The following is a 19,495-nucleotide window of genomic DNA, read 5'->3' as shown; positions in this document are numbered from 1 at the left end:
AACCAGAGCAGAATAAGCAGCTGTAAACAAAATCACAATTCAAGTTTCACTAAAAACATAGTGAAGGGCCCAAACATCATAGCTACTGCAGAATACAAGAACTATCTATCTAAATACTGTGATTGAGGATACTCTGAATAATCAATTTTTGGAAAGAGGTGGGTAGATGGAACCATTGAGAGTTACCATTGGTTAGTTCACATCAGCACCTCGGACAGTTCCTGGGGGGGTGTTTTTTTTTGTTTTTTTCCCCCCCCCCTCAGAAGGGAGCCCAATACCAGCTTATCTCCAGCTTTCTAAGTGTTTCCTTCATTCCAGTGAGTGTGTTGACAATCTGATGATCAACTAATAAATGCACAGGTATTAATTTGTAATAACAACTTATTTCTTCCTCTCCCCATCGCCCATTCTCTTCACCACCTGACCTCCATTCCACCCCTCTCCCTAGCACCCTCCAGTCAGACAGTAGAACTGTCTGTCTTACAAACACCTGGTATGGATGTTTTCACGCCCACTTCTAATTGGTTGGGAAGCAGCATTTGCCACAGGCACTGTTTAACTTCGTTTCCATCCCCTGCATCTCACAGGAAAGAAATGGTCAATAGTTCATATAAAAGAATCATCCTGGTCAGCTCCAAAATATGGCTACTTGCATGGTAATCACAGCAAGTCTGTCAAATCAGTGATTTCTTTATTCCTAAAAGAAAGAACTTTTCCTAAGGATTATGGTTCTACCGCCCAAGGAGCAGGCCTACTCTTCACAAGTGGCTGCATAGGCTGGCAAACCAAGAGGTCTGCTTTGGCTCAGAAACTCAGTTTGGCTCTTGCCACTCCTGGCAACCTCACTGCATGTCTCAGCGGTATGTGCTCCACACACAGTCAGGCCAGTCTGCTTTTACTTAGGAGGGATCACAACCAGAGGTGGCCCCCGCTTGGGCCTCCACATGAGGACCTGGGCATCATTGGCATTGGGCTTCACTAGTGCGTTGGGGGGGATGGGTTCCATCCGGCTCAGGATCCGGGGCTGCTCCTGCTGAGTCCTGCCCACCAGCCGGGCCCGTTGCCCCAAGAGCTGAAGAGGGTCCACCTCAATGTCCACCCTCATCCTCCACTTGATGGTCTGTAAAATGATCTTCTCTTTTGTGGTGGTGTTCATGGCCACCAGCCAGGTAGTGAAACTTTGGTCCCTCTTGATCCTTGTGAGCAATGGCACATTGCTGTCACTCACTGGGACTGCCCACGTCACACTGGGGTAGAAGTTGTCATTCATGCTGACGGAGAACCTGGAGATCTTGTTGGTGGGGCCAACCAGGGTCACAGTCTCTGTGGTGTTCCCGTACCAAGGGTAGCTCACACCATCTGAGTCACTGATGGCTTTTACTCTCCCTTCCCTCAAGTCAGGCAGTTCCCAGCTTGACCTGGCAAAGCAGAAGAGATGCACAAGAAAAGAAGAGGCTCAATAAATTTTTCAAAAGCTGGAGAGGTGCCCACCACTTACTAACACAGTCAACTTGGGCAAAATGAGAAGTTCAGAGGGGGACTCAACAAAAAGTTCTATGCTGCGCTGTTTCAGGATTAAGTGGGAACAAATCAAAACAAAACAAAAATAAAAAAGCAATACCAAAACAAGTGACATAAAGCCATAGCTGGTCCAGCTGGACTCAGGAAGCTCAAAGAGGCATCTGTGAGACCCACTAAGAGGCAACAACTAGCTGGGATGGTGCAACGGTAATCAACTGTGTAGAGGCATTCCATTGCAAGAACCGCTTTCTTGGCAAGTATGAATAAAGTTTGTTTATTAGGAAGAGGTGGTGGTTGAAATTTGATGTACTTGGAGGTATCAGGTGGAAAGGAGGGCAAAAGGAGTCAAAGTTAAAGGTCACAATAATTTCCTAGGAAATCACAGTAGTAGAATTTTTACTCAATGAAAAGGGATGTTGAAATTTCAGCCATTGGCTAATCTAGCACTTTGAAAACATAGACATAGAAACTGATAACAAAAGGACATAATGGTCACCTTCTGGAAACCACCTCAATGTGAAAGTTGTGCTGTAGGCTGGCACACACAGTCTCTAATATGCTGGTTTCCCACTGGCTTCAAGTACATCCTGGAAGTCTAATTGCTTAGTTTAACAAACTTGCCATTCTGGGCACCTTCCTACTCCTCCTGGCTGTCCCCGACCTTGTATAAAAGGAGAAAGGAAGACATGTACCCCAGTCTTAGCCCATGCCTTTCCCCCTTGCCATGGACTGCTCATCATCATCATCATTATTATCACCATCATAGCTGATACTTACTGAGCGCTTACTCTATTCCAACCACTGTGCCAAACTATGTTATCTCAGTTAATGCTCAACATATTCCACAAGATAAATGAAGTTTTACTTCCATTTTACACATGAGAGGATGGAGGCTTAAAGATGTTAAGGTATATGCCAAGGGTTCTATAGATTGTAAGAGGTGGAGCTGGGAGTTGTCTGATTCCAAAGCCTATGCTTGTGACCACTATACCATACTGTCTCCTGAAGTGCCCTTCCACGATGCTGGAGGAAATCAGAGTGGAGGGGACTCAGGCTGTCCAATGAGTTAGCAGCTACCAGAGCAGCCATGGGGAGCTGGACTGAAACCTAATTGAAGGGGCAGAAGATTAGTCAGCAGAGCCTGGATATGCACCCTCCATATATCCACTGCTGGGACCAGGAATGATTCTCGGTAATATTGCATTAAGAATTAATAACTGAAGAAAGGAATGAGACTGTTCTATTAATCCACTAAGAGGTGGTAGCCTTGTTTGGTATGTAGTTCTTCTTCTTATGAAGTGACAGAAGATCCTGCAGGGCTTCATACAAATGGCCTAAAAGGGAGTTGCATTGTCACGTTCACACTGAAACGTCTCAGCATCCTTTACGGTCACATGGGGACATGGAGACACTAACCACTGCCTCCTGCTGCCCACCCCCCCACCCCTACTCCCCCAGCACTCCCTATGCTAGTCAGCCCAGCCTGAAGGGAAGGAAGGGCTAGACTGCGTGGGAGGAGGTGAGCCCACAGCTGCAAGAACCCTTTCTCTTGTCTCCATGCCCTTGATAACTGCTGGGAATAACTGCAGTGTATCACAGTTGGCAGAAACTAAGGGACAGGAATTGACCTGAGGCAGAAAGTCAGAGACAGTCCATTTTGCTATACATGTTAGTTGTAGCTGTGCCAGGGAGTAGCTTCCAGATAATTCTACAGCCATTTCTTATTGTACAAAAGGCAGTAAATGTTGTTTGAGTGGGATATAACCGCTCATGGGTCAGAGGTCAGACATAATCTGCTTGCTGGTTTTATGAAATGGCCACACTGGAGTCAGCTTCATGCCCCCAGCCAAAGGGTTGAGACAATTATTCAGTCACCAGGTATTTATTTTCTGTGTTGCCGCAATCTTGTTCTTCATTTTGGTTACAGTGACCAGGCCCTGATGGCCTTTGGGTTCCTCTGTGGGACCAGACGACAAGTATTCCCAACAGTGTAAAACTGTACTTGATCTCCTGACCTAAACAGTGTGCCAACTGTGGCGTATTGCCCAGGGAATTTGGTTTTTGATTCTAACACTGTCCTTCTCAGGACTGGCTATCTTGCAGGTCAATTCAGTTACTTTGTCTTTACAGTTCATATTTTTGCCCCCATCTTCCTGCCCAGAGCTATGTGAGCAGAGACTTGGGCCCAGGCCATAGAGATCAGTCTTATGGGAAAATCACAAAGCTTAGCTTGGTCCCAGATTTTCTGAAAACAGAGATAAAAGTACACTCTTGTACCTTCTTTGGAAGAGAAGGAAGATACCCTTGTCTTGGAAGATTCTCTGGAATAGAGAACTAACACAGGCTTCTTAATCGTCACAGCAGAACAAAGGCATCTGGCCGAGTGTAGCCAATGGGTGTGGTGACCTTGAGAGGCTGTGCACTCATTCCAGCCACACTGCTGTAACTTCTGCCACTGTTCTATTGAAAATCCCTGGTGTCTGAGGCATTTTCTTTTCCACAGCCCCGGGGACCCCAGGGACATTATTAAGGGAAGGTTTAATTTTAGAAGTAGCCAAAATTCATTATGACTTAAGTATGACTAGAGAGTAGGTTACTTTTTGAAAAATGTCATATTTTTATTTCTTTCATGAAAAATAGGTAGTAACGTGCATTCCAAGACGGTGGCTCTTTTGTTTTTTTTTTGGCAAAAAGAGAGTTAATGCCGGTAAAATGCATGACTGATTTATGCAGCTGATAAACTGGCTTTGATAATCGTTTTCAAAGAAGTCCCTGAAAAGTTCAAAAAAGGACAGCAGCACTGGAGTTACTCTAGGATCACTTACTTTGAATGGGATGGTGGAGGCAATTCAAATTCCACATGACCCAAACCAAACTCATCATCTCCACCATAAACTAGGCCTTTTCCCCTATCTCTGCTGCAGGGGGTGGCCCACTGCTCATCCAGTGTTCCAGACCACAAGTGACAGTCATCTTTGGCTCTTCCTATGCCCTCTCCTAGACAGCCACAGCTACTGTATCACTGCATCCTGTAAATTTTGCCACATAGTGATGCTTGAATTTATCTTCTTTTCTCCATCCAACTCTCACCACCCTCATTTAATCCAAGTCCTCAGCATCTCTCACCTGGTCTACTTAATGGTCCATAAATGGTCTGTCTGCATCCAACCCTGATCCTTCTCAAATGCACCTTTTAGGCTGCAGTGGTGTTCAAACACACAGATCTGATTATGTACTTTCTATATCTAAAACCCTTCGAAACCTCCACTACATGGACATCACTGGCATCATCCACAGGATAAAATCCAAGTTCCTTAAAAAGACGTAAGTGGCCCCTGGACATGGTCTGGCCTCCCCGTCCCCGCACACCATGCTGTTTCTCACTTCTGTCCCTTTGCTCATGCCGTGTCCTCTGCCTGCACTGCTCTTTCCCCTCCTCAAGTCTCACTGCATCTAACTACTCACCCTTTGAGAATCATTATATGCATCACCTCCTCCAGGAAGCCTTTCTTCCATGCTTCCATGTATATATCCAGATCTTTACAGGTCCCAAATTATATTATTATTATTTGTTTATGTATCTATCTTCCCCATTATACTATGATTTCCTTGAGGCTTGGGACTGTGACTTATTTTTGAATCATTAGTATCTAGCAGAAATCATTAGTTTTGGCACTAATAGATCTTAATTTGTTGAAGGAACAAATAAATATTTTATTTGAATCATTTTCATGCCTATATATCTGGAACTTGGTAGAGCTTGTATACAACAAAGTGCCTTATCACAGTTTTACACTTTATATACTCACCTTTCAAAAAAAACTAACATTTACTATTCATTTAGGATCTATTACCAGAATAGCACCATGCCTAACAGTGAACGTTATTTATCCTTGAGGGGGAGGCGGACAAGTCACATATAAATAAAACTGAATGAATTGGTGATTATAAATGTATTTAGTGACTGTTCATGCCATCATATATCTACATACAAAAATGAGTGACACAGACTCTGAGTGACACAGGAAATCTGAGACATGGACACCCATGCAGGCTAGAGTAGGGGAAAGCTTTGTGGAGGAAATGGGATATGAACTGCTGGGAATAAAGAAAGGCACTCCCAGGTGTGAGGAGGTTCCATCAAGGGCAAACGTGTAACATCAAGCATGAACACAGAGTGTCCAGGCAACAGAGGGACCACCTGTGAGGGCTAGCATTGGGAAGAGTGGAGACAAGGCTGGTGGGCAGGGTAGTGTCAGCCTGTGAAGTACCTTTAACAATGGGTTTAGGCATTGGGCTTCATCCTAGGGGTGGTGGGACTTTTGAGCAGGAGAGTGATGTGCCAGGAAGAAGGGTAATGTAAAAAGGAGAATTAGAGGGCTAAAGGGAGGGAATGAAGACATTTAGGAGCTTTTGCAACATTCTAGGTGATCTTTAATGAGGCTTTCATTGAGGCTGGTGGTGGAGGGAATGGGGAAGAGGGGCCACATACAAGAGATACTGCAAAGGTAGATTCTCTAAGGTTTGGTAATTGATTGCCTGTCAGAGACAAAAGGGGAGATAAAGTAAAGCAATCACTCAGAAGAGGCAAGCACGGTTGACTGGTGTGTGTGTGTGTGTGTGTGTGTGTGTAAAATCATACTCAGAAGTAACAGGTATGGTCTCACTGTTACTGACATTCCACACCCATGCCTGGACCCCCCCCGCCCCCCAGTGGTATTTCAGGGCACAAAGTCCTGACTCCTCCATTAGAGAGGAAGGATGGAGTCACATTTGTCTTTGTATTCTTTGCCCAGAACACAGTGCCTGGCACGCAGTGCAAGCTTACTGTTCTTGTTTCTCCTTGTATCTCACTATCTCTTTCTCAGTATCCTTTGCTGGTTCTGCTTCATTTTTCAACCTTTTAACTTTGGGGGGGCCAGGTCTCAGTCTTTGGTCTTCTTCTTTTTATCTACTCACATTCCCTTGGCGAATCCAGTCACATGGCTCTTAAGTACCACCTACTTTGATGACTTCCAAATTTCTATCTCCTGCCTGGCTTGCTCCAGATCCGTATACACAACTACCCACTTGCCAACAACTTTGGAGTCACTCTTGACCACTCTCTCACACTCCACAACTAGCTATCAGTAAATTCTGTTGATGCCACCAAAATATATCTAGAATTCAACTCCTTCCCATCACCTCCATCACCACTACCCTGGTCCAAGCTAAAGCTATCTCTCTTGGAGTACACCAATAGCCTTCTAACTGGTCTCCTTGCTAATACCTCTGCTTTGCCTATTTTGCTCAGCCTATTTTCAACATGGCAGCCACAGAGATCTTGTTAAACATATGAAATTGTGTCACTCCTCTTTTCAAAATGTTTCCATGGCTCCCAAACCACTCTGGAAAAGTCTAAGTCCTTAAAAGGGCCTATGTGACCCTACATGATCTGGTTCCCCATTTCCTCTCTGACTTCATCTCCTTTTCTCTTGGTCTTATCCATTCTGGCCTCTGTGCTGTTCATTGCACATGCTAAGCAAACAGGGCCTTTGCACTTACTGTTCATTTCATCTGAAGCATTCTTCCCTCAAAATCTGAAAGGCTTGCTCCCTTGCCTCCATCATTCTTGGCTCAACTATCACGTCCTCAGTGCAACCTTTCCTGATAACCATATTAAAATTGCAACCTCCTGCCCCAGCACGCCCCATCCCGTCTCTGCTTTATTTTTCTCCCTAGTACCTTCTAATATACCATTTAACTTATTTACTTTGCTTATGGTCTGTCTCCCCTCATCCCACTCCCCAAAAGGCAGGGATTTCCTATGCCTTATTCACTACCATATCTCCAGTACCTAGAACAGTGCCTCGCACATAGAAGGAGTTTGAAATTATTTGCTGAATAAATAAGTATTGAATTGAGCTGAAGTGAAAGGTGGGAGGAGACTATGAATTTAATTGGGATGCTGCTGCTTTTGTGGAGTTGCAAAGTTGGGTCTAGTGCTTAGGAGGCCAGAGATATAAATCCGGTGACTGTCTGCATGGAGATCAGTTGATGTGATGGTGATGGGTGAGATCTTTGGGGATGAAAGAGAGATCTAAGGAGGTTTGTTTAGATGGCCAGAAGACAAAGAGGAATCTGAAAAGCAAAACAGCTAGCGAAGGGGGAGAACTAGTTCCCAAAGTCAAGAGAATTTCAGGGATTCATTAGTGTCAAAGCCACACAAACTGAAGAGAGAAGGGTTAAGAAGCTAGTTAGATTATTAATTTTTAGACAGCAGTAAAGATATGCTGGTGGAGGCCATTCTGTTGGAGATTACAGAGGGAATGAACAAGCACAAGAAAAAATTGAGAGTTCAGGTAATCCCTTCAAGAAGTTGAGCAATGAAGGGGAGAAGAAAGATGAAGCAGAGAGCTGCTCGTGCATAGTGGCCGGAAGCACCGCTGGAACCAGACAGCCTAGGCTGGTAAACCTAGTGCTCCCACTTACTAGTCCGTGAAGGAGACAGGTTACTTGCCTTTTCTATACCAGCTCCCCCATCTATAAAATAGGCATAATAACAGTACTTACTTGATGTACTTGGTGTGAGAATTAAATGACATAATGAGTGGGAAGTACCTAGCACTGTGTGTGGCACAAAGTAAACGCCATTTCAGTTTAGGTGTTAGTGAGGAACAGAGACGGGGGCAGGGTCAGGGAAAGAAGGAAACTAACAGCCATTGAACCCTTAAATGTGCTAGCGCTCGGCAGTAACCACATGAGGCAGGGATTATTATACGCTGTTCATTCACAAGGAAAAGAAGCTCAAAGCAAAACATGCAAAGTCATATAGATGGGAAGGGGCAGTGCAAGGATCTGAAGCCAGGTCTCTCTGACCCCAAACTTTTGCCTTTTCTCCTGCCCCACACTTGTGGGAAGAACTCCTTTGAGTTCTTAATCTCATGGCTCCTTCCTTGAAGTCTTTGGTGTGGTGGAAGGAGGAAGCACTAGAACTGCCCTCAGGAGGTGTGGGTGTCAGTCCCCAGGTAACAGCTGACCTCAGGCAAGTCACCCCTGTCAGCCTCAGGCTCCTCATGTGTAAAATGGGAAGAAAAACAACTCCAGGCCTCCTTACACCTGGGAGCTATTATAAGGATCGAATGAGGTGATGATGTGTGAGCACATGCTCTGTAAACTATACCACACCAGGTCAATATCAGTTATCTCATTCCTCTACTTCCCCAACAACCCTTCTCCTCACTGTGATAAACACTGGGTTTTTGTCTGAGACAATCAGCCATTGACCCAAAGCTCACAGCTAATGGACTCGCCAATGGAGCTAATAATGAAAACATCGATTATCGCAACCTTCATGCTTTCTGCATCCTGTTTTTAGAAGAAAGAGGCAAATCTCAATCAAACAAGCTCACGTGAAGCATTTCATTCAAATAAGTGGTCCCTGGGTTGAGGTCCAGGCTCCACCTAGACACAGCCAGTTCATCCAGTGCCCATGAGGGGCAGAGCAACCTCTCTGAAGGAGCCCCACTTTGCTCCCCCTGAAGCCCTGTGGTCCTTAAGGGGATGGGGGGCCGGCAGCAACATTCTTGAAAGCAGAGAGTAGGCAGGTGTGCAGGGCCACTGTTGATACTAATGTCCCCTGATGAAGTGTGGGATGGGAGTTAGGGGAACCATACATGCAGGACTGGTGGTTTCAAGCCTGTAGAGCTCATGGGAGGCTTTGAGATCCAGCATGATACTGCTCCTAGGCCCAGGTGAGAGGAGCCCCTGCCTGGCCCTATACTTTAAAGGGACCCACTCTGGTATCTTCTGACCACGCCCTTCCACATTGGGCAAGGAGTCTGTGGGGCTAAGAGGATGTGCCCACCTGGAGCCTGTGCTCCTCTTTCTAGACCACGCCTTGGGCACCTGAGATCTCAGTATTCCCACCCATATGCCCCCAAACTTGCCTCCAGGGTCTATACAGGCCTTTTTTCCTGGTCTGTCTTCCTAAGGTGAGTCCACTCCACCTACGTGTGCACACCAGGGCCCAAGGATTGGCGAAAGCATGGCTGTTTGTTGGGGGTGTGGATGGAGTTTGGACATGTGTGCTAGGTGTCCACACGCATATGCGTGATGGTCCCTGTCTCGCGATATGGTACAGAGCCAGGGGTGGGAAGAGAAGTGGGTGGCGCTGGCTGAGGGTCGGCTGCTCCTACGCTGCTACATTCTGGCACAGAACTTTGAGAAGTCCAAGAATTCTAAACCTGAACCTGGCTTTCTAGTTGTTATAAAGGTATATCTGTCAAGGTAGGAGGACAGAACTTATGTGATTTAGCACTCTGTAAGTCTGACTTACACCCTTAGCATTCTATTAGTTTCACTTATAATTAAAATTAATATTTAGAAATATAGTATGTGGGCCTTCGTTTGTATTCTTACCCTGGATCCTACAAATGTTAGGGACAGCTGGAGGTGGGAGATCTGGATCCACAGCTCCGAAACTCTGGACAATTCCAATCTAGAATTTTCTTTGGGTATGTGTGTCTTTACTCACATCTGTTTAGTCTTAATATTGACATAGTGCTCTCAGAAACAGCAGTGCCCCCATCTCTTACATCAGTCACAGGAGGTAGATGTCATTCCACTTTCCATTACACAATAAGGAACTTGCTCGAGGTGACATAGCTGGTGATGGCAGAATTGCATTGCGAACCCAAGATCTGATTCTGAATCATGTGCTTTCCTCACAATGACTCCCTGGTACTAAATTAGTGGTCCAAAGGCTCTAAAAATTAATGATAACAGTCATGGATGATATTAGCTGGTACACACTGCTATCACCATACGAGTTGTTAGAATATTGAAATATTTTTGGAACAATTGCTAAAATGACCCCCGTCTGCCCAAGTACCTCCTCCCTGGCTAGCCAGGTTCCCCCCCAGGACCCTGCATCTCTCCAAAATCCACCAATTAAAGGGTCAATGCAGGCAGGGCAGGGAACCTCCGAGACCCAGCTCCAGTTCTATTGCTGGGTATCAGTCCTGATCACATCACAGGCACTGTTCTGAGAGTCTGTGGTCTACCCACCTCGTTGGGCCTGCTCTTAAAGGAATAGTGACTGCTGTCACTTAGATGCTGGGAAAAGGGGCTCCCACCTTCTCTCTTCATTTCATGGATCAAACCTGCAGAGTTACCACTCAGGAATGTGGCAAGTTTAAAGAGAACACCATGTTTCCTAAGGATTCAGGCTTTTCTCCATCTAGTGCTGAGAAGAGCAACGTGCCCACCTTCCAGGAGCCTCCTTCTCAGTGTCACCTCTGACTTGGCAAAGGCAGCGCCCAGCACCTTTCCTCCACTCAAGCTTCTCCACCAGAGGAGCTGGAAAAACCAGTCCATGGCGGGGAGGTTAAGTGATGGGCGAGGATGGAGATGAGCCCCTTTTCAAGGAGCAGGTGGGGGCAGCGCTCAGGGCTGTGGGGGGTAAACAGGAGGGGCACAAAGCCAATGCCCCGTGTCACCAGGGGAGTCACAAAGCCCCCAGCCTCTGGGCAGCTTCTCAGCCCACTCAGACACCAATCCCAGCCCTGGCGCTGGCACACGTCCGGATTCTCAGATGGTCTGCACCACGATTACAGAGTAAGTTTTAAAATTCGGTTTTTCCTCATTCTGCACTGTTTATGTCAGACTCTGAGAAGCCTGTAAATACCACCCTCCCACCTCCCCCGCCGCCCCCTTCCTCTCTGACCACATCCTTCTCCTCTTGGCACACAGGGAGGCATTTTTTCTCATGGCAGAAAAGACAATTTCCAGTGTTTTTAAAGAGCCATCCGTGCTGGGAGAGGCCCCAAGTTGAAGGGAGAGGCTTCTCTTGTCAGGCACCCTCATGTTCTGCTTAGACTGGGTTTCTCCAGCATTGGAGACACCTTCTCATCATGTATTTATCCTTCACTACTTGGAGGTCAGTTGCTCTCTTGAACTCCCTGTCCTGACCAGGTATCCACAGGTCTCCGCTGGCTTGTTCCTATCTGATAGCCCTGGCATCTTGGGTCGGTGGCCACTTTTCTGGGTCATGTCCAAGGATGGTTTACCTCCAACGCCAATTCTGAGCTTTCTGGAGGAAAGTGCCTTTCCCCATACAGAGCTGCGGGCCGGAGACTTAAACACGGGAGCATCCTCACACACGCCTTCAGGGTGGGTATGCAGACCCAGGCTGTGTCCCTTTCGGAGCTGGCCAGCCATGGGCACTGTGCTAGGCACGGTGGGGGTCTGTGCCCCGGACTCAAAGAGCTCACAGCCTACCTGAGGCGACGTCGATGAAGAAGGCCTGAAGAGACCTTCGGATGGGTCGGATGCAAGAATTTGTCTCTTCTCTCTATCTGCACGGCTACCAACCTTCTCCAAGCCATTTTTCCTCTCTCCAGGACACTGTAACAATCTCCTTGCTGGGCCCCCACGTCCAAGCTTGCCCTGCCCCCACAAGCCACAATGTGGTTTTTAAAAAATGTAAATCAGATCGTGCTCCGTCTCCCTGAAAACTCCCACGATGGCCTTCTGCCGCACTTACAACATCCACGTTGCGTCATACAGCCCCCAACAGTTCTCCAGCCTCATCGCCACCACCGCCTCCTTGGCTCCTTACACTCCAGCAACAATGACCTGTCTCATCCTGGAAGAAGACAGGCTCCTTCCCACCTCTGGGCCTTTGGACTTGCTGTTCCCTTTGCCCAGAACCCTCTTCCCTCAGCTCTTTAAATGCTTGGCTCCTTTTCATCCTCAATTTGCAGTTCAAAGTCACCTCCTGAGAGGGGCTGACTGTGTGTGTATCTCAGTGTGCTGCATTTGTAGGTCCCCACGCCTGCCTCTCCAGTAGACCGTGGGCATCTTGAGGACAGGCCTCACTGCATCTCCCGTGAAGAGCCCGAAGCAGGAGCTTCCTTCAAGCTGCTGCAATGAACAGGGCGAGTGTTTCCAGCAGGGCAGGCAGGGCCGGCTAGTAAGGCTAGTTCAAAAGGGCAGAGACAGGATGAGATCAGGAAGACTCTGCTAGAGTCCAAGGGAGAGGCCCGATGTGACAGCCAAAGGGATCTGGAGGGACTGGATGTAGACACGTTGCGACAAGTGTCCCAGGGGATCCTGGCTTGGTGCTGAGTGCCCTCCATCTGACAGTCAGCATCACCCATGAGCCCAGCCCAACGGGTGCTGGGAGAGGCGGAGGGGCCAGGTTGTGCTACTTGGGGGTGTGGGGGCACAACACACATTCGATCTAACCATGGCAGTCAACTGAATCCTCTACTTCCATCCCTAAAAGCCAGGCAAATGACGGATAAGAGGAGGAGAGTGGATACGTGTTTTTCTTATTTGGGAATTCTGCTACTTTAGGTAGAATCTTAGTTAAAATTGAGAAAAGACACTACTGGATGGATACACCGAAACGTTATGAGTGGTTATCTCTGTTTATGAGATTATGGGTATTTTCCCTTTATTTTGTATATGTTCTCATTAAAAAAAATCATTTGTATTTATTCTGTAATGAAAAGTGATGAGTTATTCTACAGGATTGCATATCATGAGTGCGAAGCATTTGGGGGAAAAAGAGGAAGAGGGGTGGAAACATAACCTAGTTTGAGCAGAGCCGGGCAGGCCGAGAAGCGGCCGGAGCTGACCTGGAGAGGCAGTGTGGGGTGGGGACTCACACTGACCTGTGTGCAACTCTGGACATTACCACCTGCTGACCACATGGCCTTGGGCAAATGACTAGGCCTCTTTGGGCTTCAGTTTCCAGCAAGAATGGGAATAATAAAACGTATCTTAGAGGTCATTTTTAGAAATAAACGAGAAAACCTATGAGAAGCAATCTATACTGGCACATAGTAGGTACTTCATGAATGGGAAATATCATTATGGATATTGCTCATTTAAAGAGAATCCTGACTGGCTGGGACCCAAGTCTCTTCAAAGGGTAAGACCTATTTCCTCTCTTTCTGCAGGTGACAGGTGGGCCAGAGAACTGAGTACTTCCCTTCCATCCTGACAAGGTAACAGGAGAGTAGATGTCCACATTTCATTTACAGAATGGAGACACTGAGGTAGAGAGAGATCTATTCATGACACACACCAAAAAAGATGCACATCCACATATTCATTGCACAAGGTTTTTTGAGCACTTACCATGTCCTCAACATTGTGTTAGACTTTGTGGATAACACAGAGGATGTAGGACACCCCTCTCCCAAATTCTGCAATTTTGTGGTAGAAGACTTTCCAGTCTAAATATACCTGCTCTAGAAGCTACCAGCCTGGTCAGAAACCACTCTCTCATGCTCTTCTGGGATGGCTTTTGGGCTACCTTCTCTAACACAAGCCCTTTCACCCTCAATTTCCTCATCTATAAAACTGAGAGGGTAGAATGAATAAACCTCATGGATGAGGCTATGTATAGCTCCTATATTCTATGTCCAAAGACTTCGGTCTTTATGCTGATAGCCAGTGGGATGGATTTTCAGGGCCACAAGGGAAGAAGTCATGGTTTCAGAAGAGAGGAATGCAGTGGGTATTCCCCAGGGATAAGCTGCTCCTCCCAGAATACAGGACCCCATACAACTGGTCCTCCCTGGGCTCCAAGGCCACTGGAGGCTCAGGGCCACTTCCTTGGATCTATGCTGGGCCTGGGTCCCCATTCACTTTCCTCTCCAGGGTTCTGGCATCCTCCTGATTGAGTCTTCTGCACCACCTGCAGCTGGGGAGCCAGTGCAGCTCTTGAGCCCTGATGGACATCTCTGATTTGCTGGTTGTCATGCTTCCAACCTGTGCATTGGGTGGTGGAAGGAGACATCGCTCCTGCCTTCAGACCACCTGGTTCCCAGCCTCCAGCGAGGCCTCCCCTAGAGCTCCCCCTGGAGTCTAGAATCGGGCAGCTCCTGTGACGATGAAAGGCCTGACACTGTGAACACCCAACCCCTTTCTTTGCATTTTTTTTCTCTCCTTCCTTGTCTTTGACTAGGAGGAGGTGTGGTTTGCTTGTTTCTTTTTGTGTTATTCAAGTGGGATTTCTAGTACAGAATCTTCTGCTGGATGCCTAGAGGAGGACATTTGGGGTCCTTCCATTCACTCTTCTTGGTGAACTGGCACATTCTGGCACTGCATGCTCTGCATTCTCATTGACTCTTTTAGCATAAAACATCTGCAGTTCTAAGTGTTATTTATAAAGACAACTAGTTTTCTGGGGCTGAATCTAATGGTGGCACACGCGTCTGAGGGAGATGAGGAACAGTGAGGACGGTTGGCAGGGAGCCCCAGGCAGCCCTGAGGTGGAGACAGTCACTCTGCAATCCTTTGACATCTAGACCTAACGCTGAGGTTTCAGGTTTGGAGGCTGGGGCCAGAACTCAGAACTCTTCCTGTCTACTGGCCTAGAGAGCAGTTGTTGTGATTTCTTCCCATTGATTTGGGTATCATTAAGGGGAATGATTCTTCAAGGTCAAGGAGATACTGGTAATGACATGACTGCCAAATTTTCCCCAAGATTAATAGGAAGTCACTCAGTATTTACCAGCTGAATGAATGAAAGAACCAGAGCAGGACTCCTGGGCACAAGTGTCTGAGCAGGAGTGCAGGGGCACCACCAACCCACTGGTATCAGATAGCATTCTTACTCTTCTCCTGCCTCTAGTCACAGGGGTCCCAGCAACCCAGTGAGAAGTCACCATGGCCAGGACATGTCCACTATCATCTTGTTTAAACCTAGTTCCTCTGATCAGAGCCGCCTGGGGCTCACTGATTCCAACCCGGGAAAGAGAGGACATTGCCCGCTTCCACTTCTGCCCACGCCATTAGCTAGCCCTACAGAAGCACCTATAGGTCTCAGCCTGCTTTGGGGGACTAGAACTGGGGAGGCAAGTACAAAGGCTGACAGACCCTGGTCTGGGCCACCGAGCCAAGGTTAGGCTCAGGAGTGACCCTGGGGTATGTGTATCAGGAGTTCAGTGCAGGGTCTGGGGTTGGGGCTCCTTGGCCCCTGTGTCTGGAGAGGCCCAAAGCCTGGAAAGCAGGAAATAAAGTCAAACAGATCTGTTTATTGCAGCAAGAACAAGAGCAGGGGAACCAGAATGAACAAAACAGTTGTAGTGACAAAGCTGAGATGATCCAGGTACGTAGATGGGGGGAATCTCAAAAGTCGAGTATTATTAATACTGCTTCTACTGGTAAGAGCTAATATTAACTGGGGGCTCACTATGTGCCAAGCATTCTACGAAATGCTTAACACCTCAGCCTCATAGTAGCTGCTGTGTTACTCTCTCCTTCCTTTTTTATTTTTTTGTATAAGGGAACTGTAGCTCAGACATATCACTCACCAAAGTCACAAAGCAAGTAGGTGGCCAAGCTGGGATGAACCTGACTCTCCAGCACCTGTGCCCACTCATGGCTCACAACGGAAGGTTGCTGGCAGCCAGTATTGACTGCGGTCCCCTAACATGCTCCCCTCTCAGCCATCATCCGCAAAGCACTGGTTCTCTGCACAGGTGACACTAGAACCGAGGCGTGTCCCAGAGGAGGCCTGGGGGTAGAGGGATAAGACTCTGCCAGGTGCTGCTGGCTAGTTGCTGGGAGCGGTCACCTCTCACCCGCACTGTGCAGGGTATGGGCAGGAAGATGGAAACAGCATGGGCAGAACGTGGGCATGCCCATTCCCCTCTGCTGCTTCTTCAAGGAGCTCCCAGTTCCCACCAAATAAAGCCCAAGGAGGGAGGGGGAAGGGTGGGGAAGGGTCAGGTTCATGAAGCTAAGCAGAGAAGGGAGGCAGATCCAGAAGGCACGAGGCTGAGGATGGAGGTGGAGTGGTCTAGCGGCAGACTTTTAAAATCAGAGTTTATTGTTTTCATTAACTTTCCACTGTGTGTTCTTCACAGACCACCATTCACTGCACGCTGAACAGGGCAGCAGATGCGCAGTTACCGGCAGCAGCTAAGCTGGGGGCAGACAATATGAGGTGCCGGCAGCTCAGTGTGTGTCCTGGTGACAAGGCCATGAAAATGATTTATTAGACAGGTCCCTGCTTAGCACTCAGAAGGGGTGCCTGTCTGCAGGGAGTGGAGGTACATACATATGTGAGCACAGAGGAATTCACATGTGTGTTACTAAACCAGAAGGGCAGAAAGATTCCAAAATATCTAGGGACATGTAAGCGGTCCCCCACCGTGGCCACGTGCAGCACGGTCCAGGGGGGATGCCCCTCTTGGCTATCGTCAACGTAAGTGCTTCACACACCTGCCCTCATTTAGTCTGTAACCACACTACCAGGTGGCTTCCATTACCACCATTCCATTTTGCAAAGGAGGAAACAGACACAGAGAGATGAAGTGATGCCCGGGATCATACCGCTCGTAAACCATGGAGCCAGGATTCACATGAGCAGTCACCTCCATGGCCCAAATTTAAGCCCTTATCTCTCCAGAGATGGAAGGAAACTACCATTTTCAGGCACCACGCTAGGTCCTTTGTACCAGTCAGCTCAACTGTTCTTCATAACTGTCCTTGTGAAAGAGGCGTCGTTAGCCCTGACTTACAAATGCAGCAACTCAGACAGACAGAAGTTAAGTGACATCTATATTTTCCCAGCTAGCAAGCGGCAGAGCTGGGATTCAAGCCCACAAGAGACCTTGTGCTCTTTCCCCTAAACCAGGTGCCTCCCACATGACTGTGCTGTTTTCAATTTTAAAAAGTTACATTATTTATCTGCCTCTCTCCCTCCCCCCCCCTTTGTGGATTAATTAATTTCTTTAACACATAATTTTTGAAATCCTTCTGCGTCCAAGGCAATATGAGGGGAGGGGACACAAAGCTGGTTGTGACCTGGCTCCTGGTGGGTGTAACCTGTACATAATGACTTGGACGCAAGGAGGGAGATGAGGAATCCAACTCAGGCCAGAGAATATTCTGGGGGTGCTGGGGACGTTAGAGGGCACTTGTTCCTAAGGGTTTTATTCTTTTTGATGCTATTGTAAATGGGACTGTTTTCCTACTTTTTCAGATAGTTCGTTATTAGTGTATAGAAACGCAACTGATTCAGAGAGCAGAGTGTCTGGGGCATCCTGGGGAAGGTGGTTCAGAAGTCAGCCTCCCCCCACCGTGAAGTCCAGGCTGTGGACGCTTTGAGCCAATTCTGCTCCAGCTGTTGGTCATCTCCATCAAACACCCGGGGGACTGGCTTTTGCCCCCAAATGGATCATCTCTGCTCTGATGATTCTGGCATCTGCCTGAGAGCCAGCAGGGCAGCTGGCTTGCAAGAGAGGCCTCTGAAACCTCATGCTCTTCAGATGTTAAATTGAAATCAAGAGCTTTATGACTCTTCCTTTTTTTGGGAGCCCATCAAAGCTGTGTGGGAACTGACACGGATTCAGAAGGAACACCAGCATCACATGTGCCTGGCCCTTGAGCGCCACGGCGTTCCACCCCCACACGCTTGCTCTCTTCCCAAGGGAATTTCTCTCTTCTACAGACCCTGCTGGGCGGGGCAGAAAAAGGACTGGAATTGAAGTCAAGAAGATCCAGGTCCACATTCCAGTCTGTCACTCAGCTGCATGACTTCATCACTGATGCTCTCCTAGGCCTCAGCTGCCTGATTTGTAAAATGGAGATAACGATGCCCCCTCATGGAGCTGCCACGTGGGGTTACCTGAGAACTATGTGGAATGTTAGGTTTTAGGCCCATTACAATTTCCAGGCTTCACTGAGTGACATCCAGCCACGGCCAAGCCATTTCTAGTCTGTGATCCTTTGTGAAGGGCTTCTTGACCATTCCAGCCCGCCTGACTTCTGGAGGGCTGTGACTTTTTCCTGCAGCCCTCAGCCACCCAGGTGTAGAGGCAGAAGAGGGAGATGCTGCATTAATCTGGGGTTCGGGTTTTGCTGGGTTGGTGGCCTCCCCAGTTCATGACTCTTCCAAGGCTTCCCATCACAGGCAGAATAAAACCCAAACCCCTAAACCCTAACCTGCTCCACCAGCCCTGCCTAATCTGGCCCCTGACTCGCCCTAGCTTCATCTCACACTGTACTCCTCTGTGCTCTTAGCACCCCATCCCCACTCCCATTATAGTCCTGAAACATGCGAAGCTGTTCCTTGCCTCAGGGCCTTGGTATATGCTATCTGGAAAGTACTTTTTCCCATTGTTTACCTGGGTAACTCTGAATAATCCTTAGCTATAAGTGCAAGTGTCATTTCCTCTGGGACCTTCCCTGATCTGCACATACCCTCCCCCCATGCTGAACTAAACTAGGTCTCTCTTATAGAACCCTGTTCTTTTCCTGATTCATAGAACTTGTCACCATCTGCAATTACATATGCGTGAGCGTGTTTATGGTTTCAGGTCCGTCTCTTCACATGGGCTGGAACACACTGACTCTGATAACCACTATAGACTGAGGACCTGCCACAGTCTGGCCCATAGTGGTATCTCCTAAACATGTGTGGAAGCAGTGACTGTCTGCAGAGGAGGCAAGAGGATGGAGGACGTTGGGAAAAGAGTGGTGATGGCGATGTGCCCGAGGTAAGGAGGAGGAACACGGTGGGACGGGCAAGAAGAAAGCAGAGGACTCTATGAGATGAAAGAACAAGTCCAGCAGAAAGACCTGGGAGTGACTGAATTTCAGAATTCAGAGGAGCAGCCATGAAGAATGGTCTATTTCGAGGCTCCCAGAAGGGCTACCTTCTTTTTTTTTTTTTTTTTTTAATTTTATTTATTTATTTTCCCCCCAAAGCCCCAGTAGATAGTTGTATGTCATAGCTGCACATCCTTCTAGTTGCTGTATGTGGAACACGGCCTCAGCATGGCTGGAGAAGCGGTGCGTCGGTGCGCGCAAGGGATCCGAACCCGGGCCGCCAGCGGCAGAGCGCACGCACTTAACCACTAAGCCACGGGGCCGGCCCCAGGGCTACCTTCTGATGGGGTCTTGTGCAGTGCACTCTGGGGGCATCCAGAATGCACTGGGAGCTGGGAAATGGACCAGGAAGTAGGAG

General features: G+C 47.8%; 1 protein-coding gene across 1 annotated transcript in view; it reads right to left on the bottom strand.

Annotated features, from left to right (window-relative positions):
* Positions 1–670: 670 nt before the first annotated feature.
* The window catches only part of FAM78B (family with sequence similarity 78 member B), an 82,972-nt gene continuing 64,147 nt past the window's right edge, over positions 671–19,495 (bottom strand). The window contains exon 2 of the mRNA XM_004424852.2: positions 671–1,418. Coding sequence (XP_004424909.1) covers positions 896–1,418 — 523 coding nt within the window. The 3' untranslated portion in view covers positions 671–895. The remainder of the gene's footprint in view (positions 1,419–19,495) is intronic.

The sequence above is a fragment of the Ceratotherium simum genome, chromosome 2 (assembly GCF_057802395.1).
Source record: "Ceratotherium simum simum isolate JZ-2026a chromosome 2, ASM5780239v1, whole genome shotgun sequence".
Classification (NCBI taxonomy): Eukaryota; Metazoa; Chordata; class Mammalia; order Perissodactyla; family Rhinocerotidae; genus Ceratotherium; species Ceratotherium simum.
This window is presented reverse-complemented; position numbering and strand designations above follow the sequence as displayed.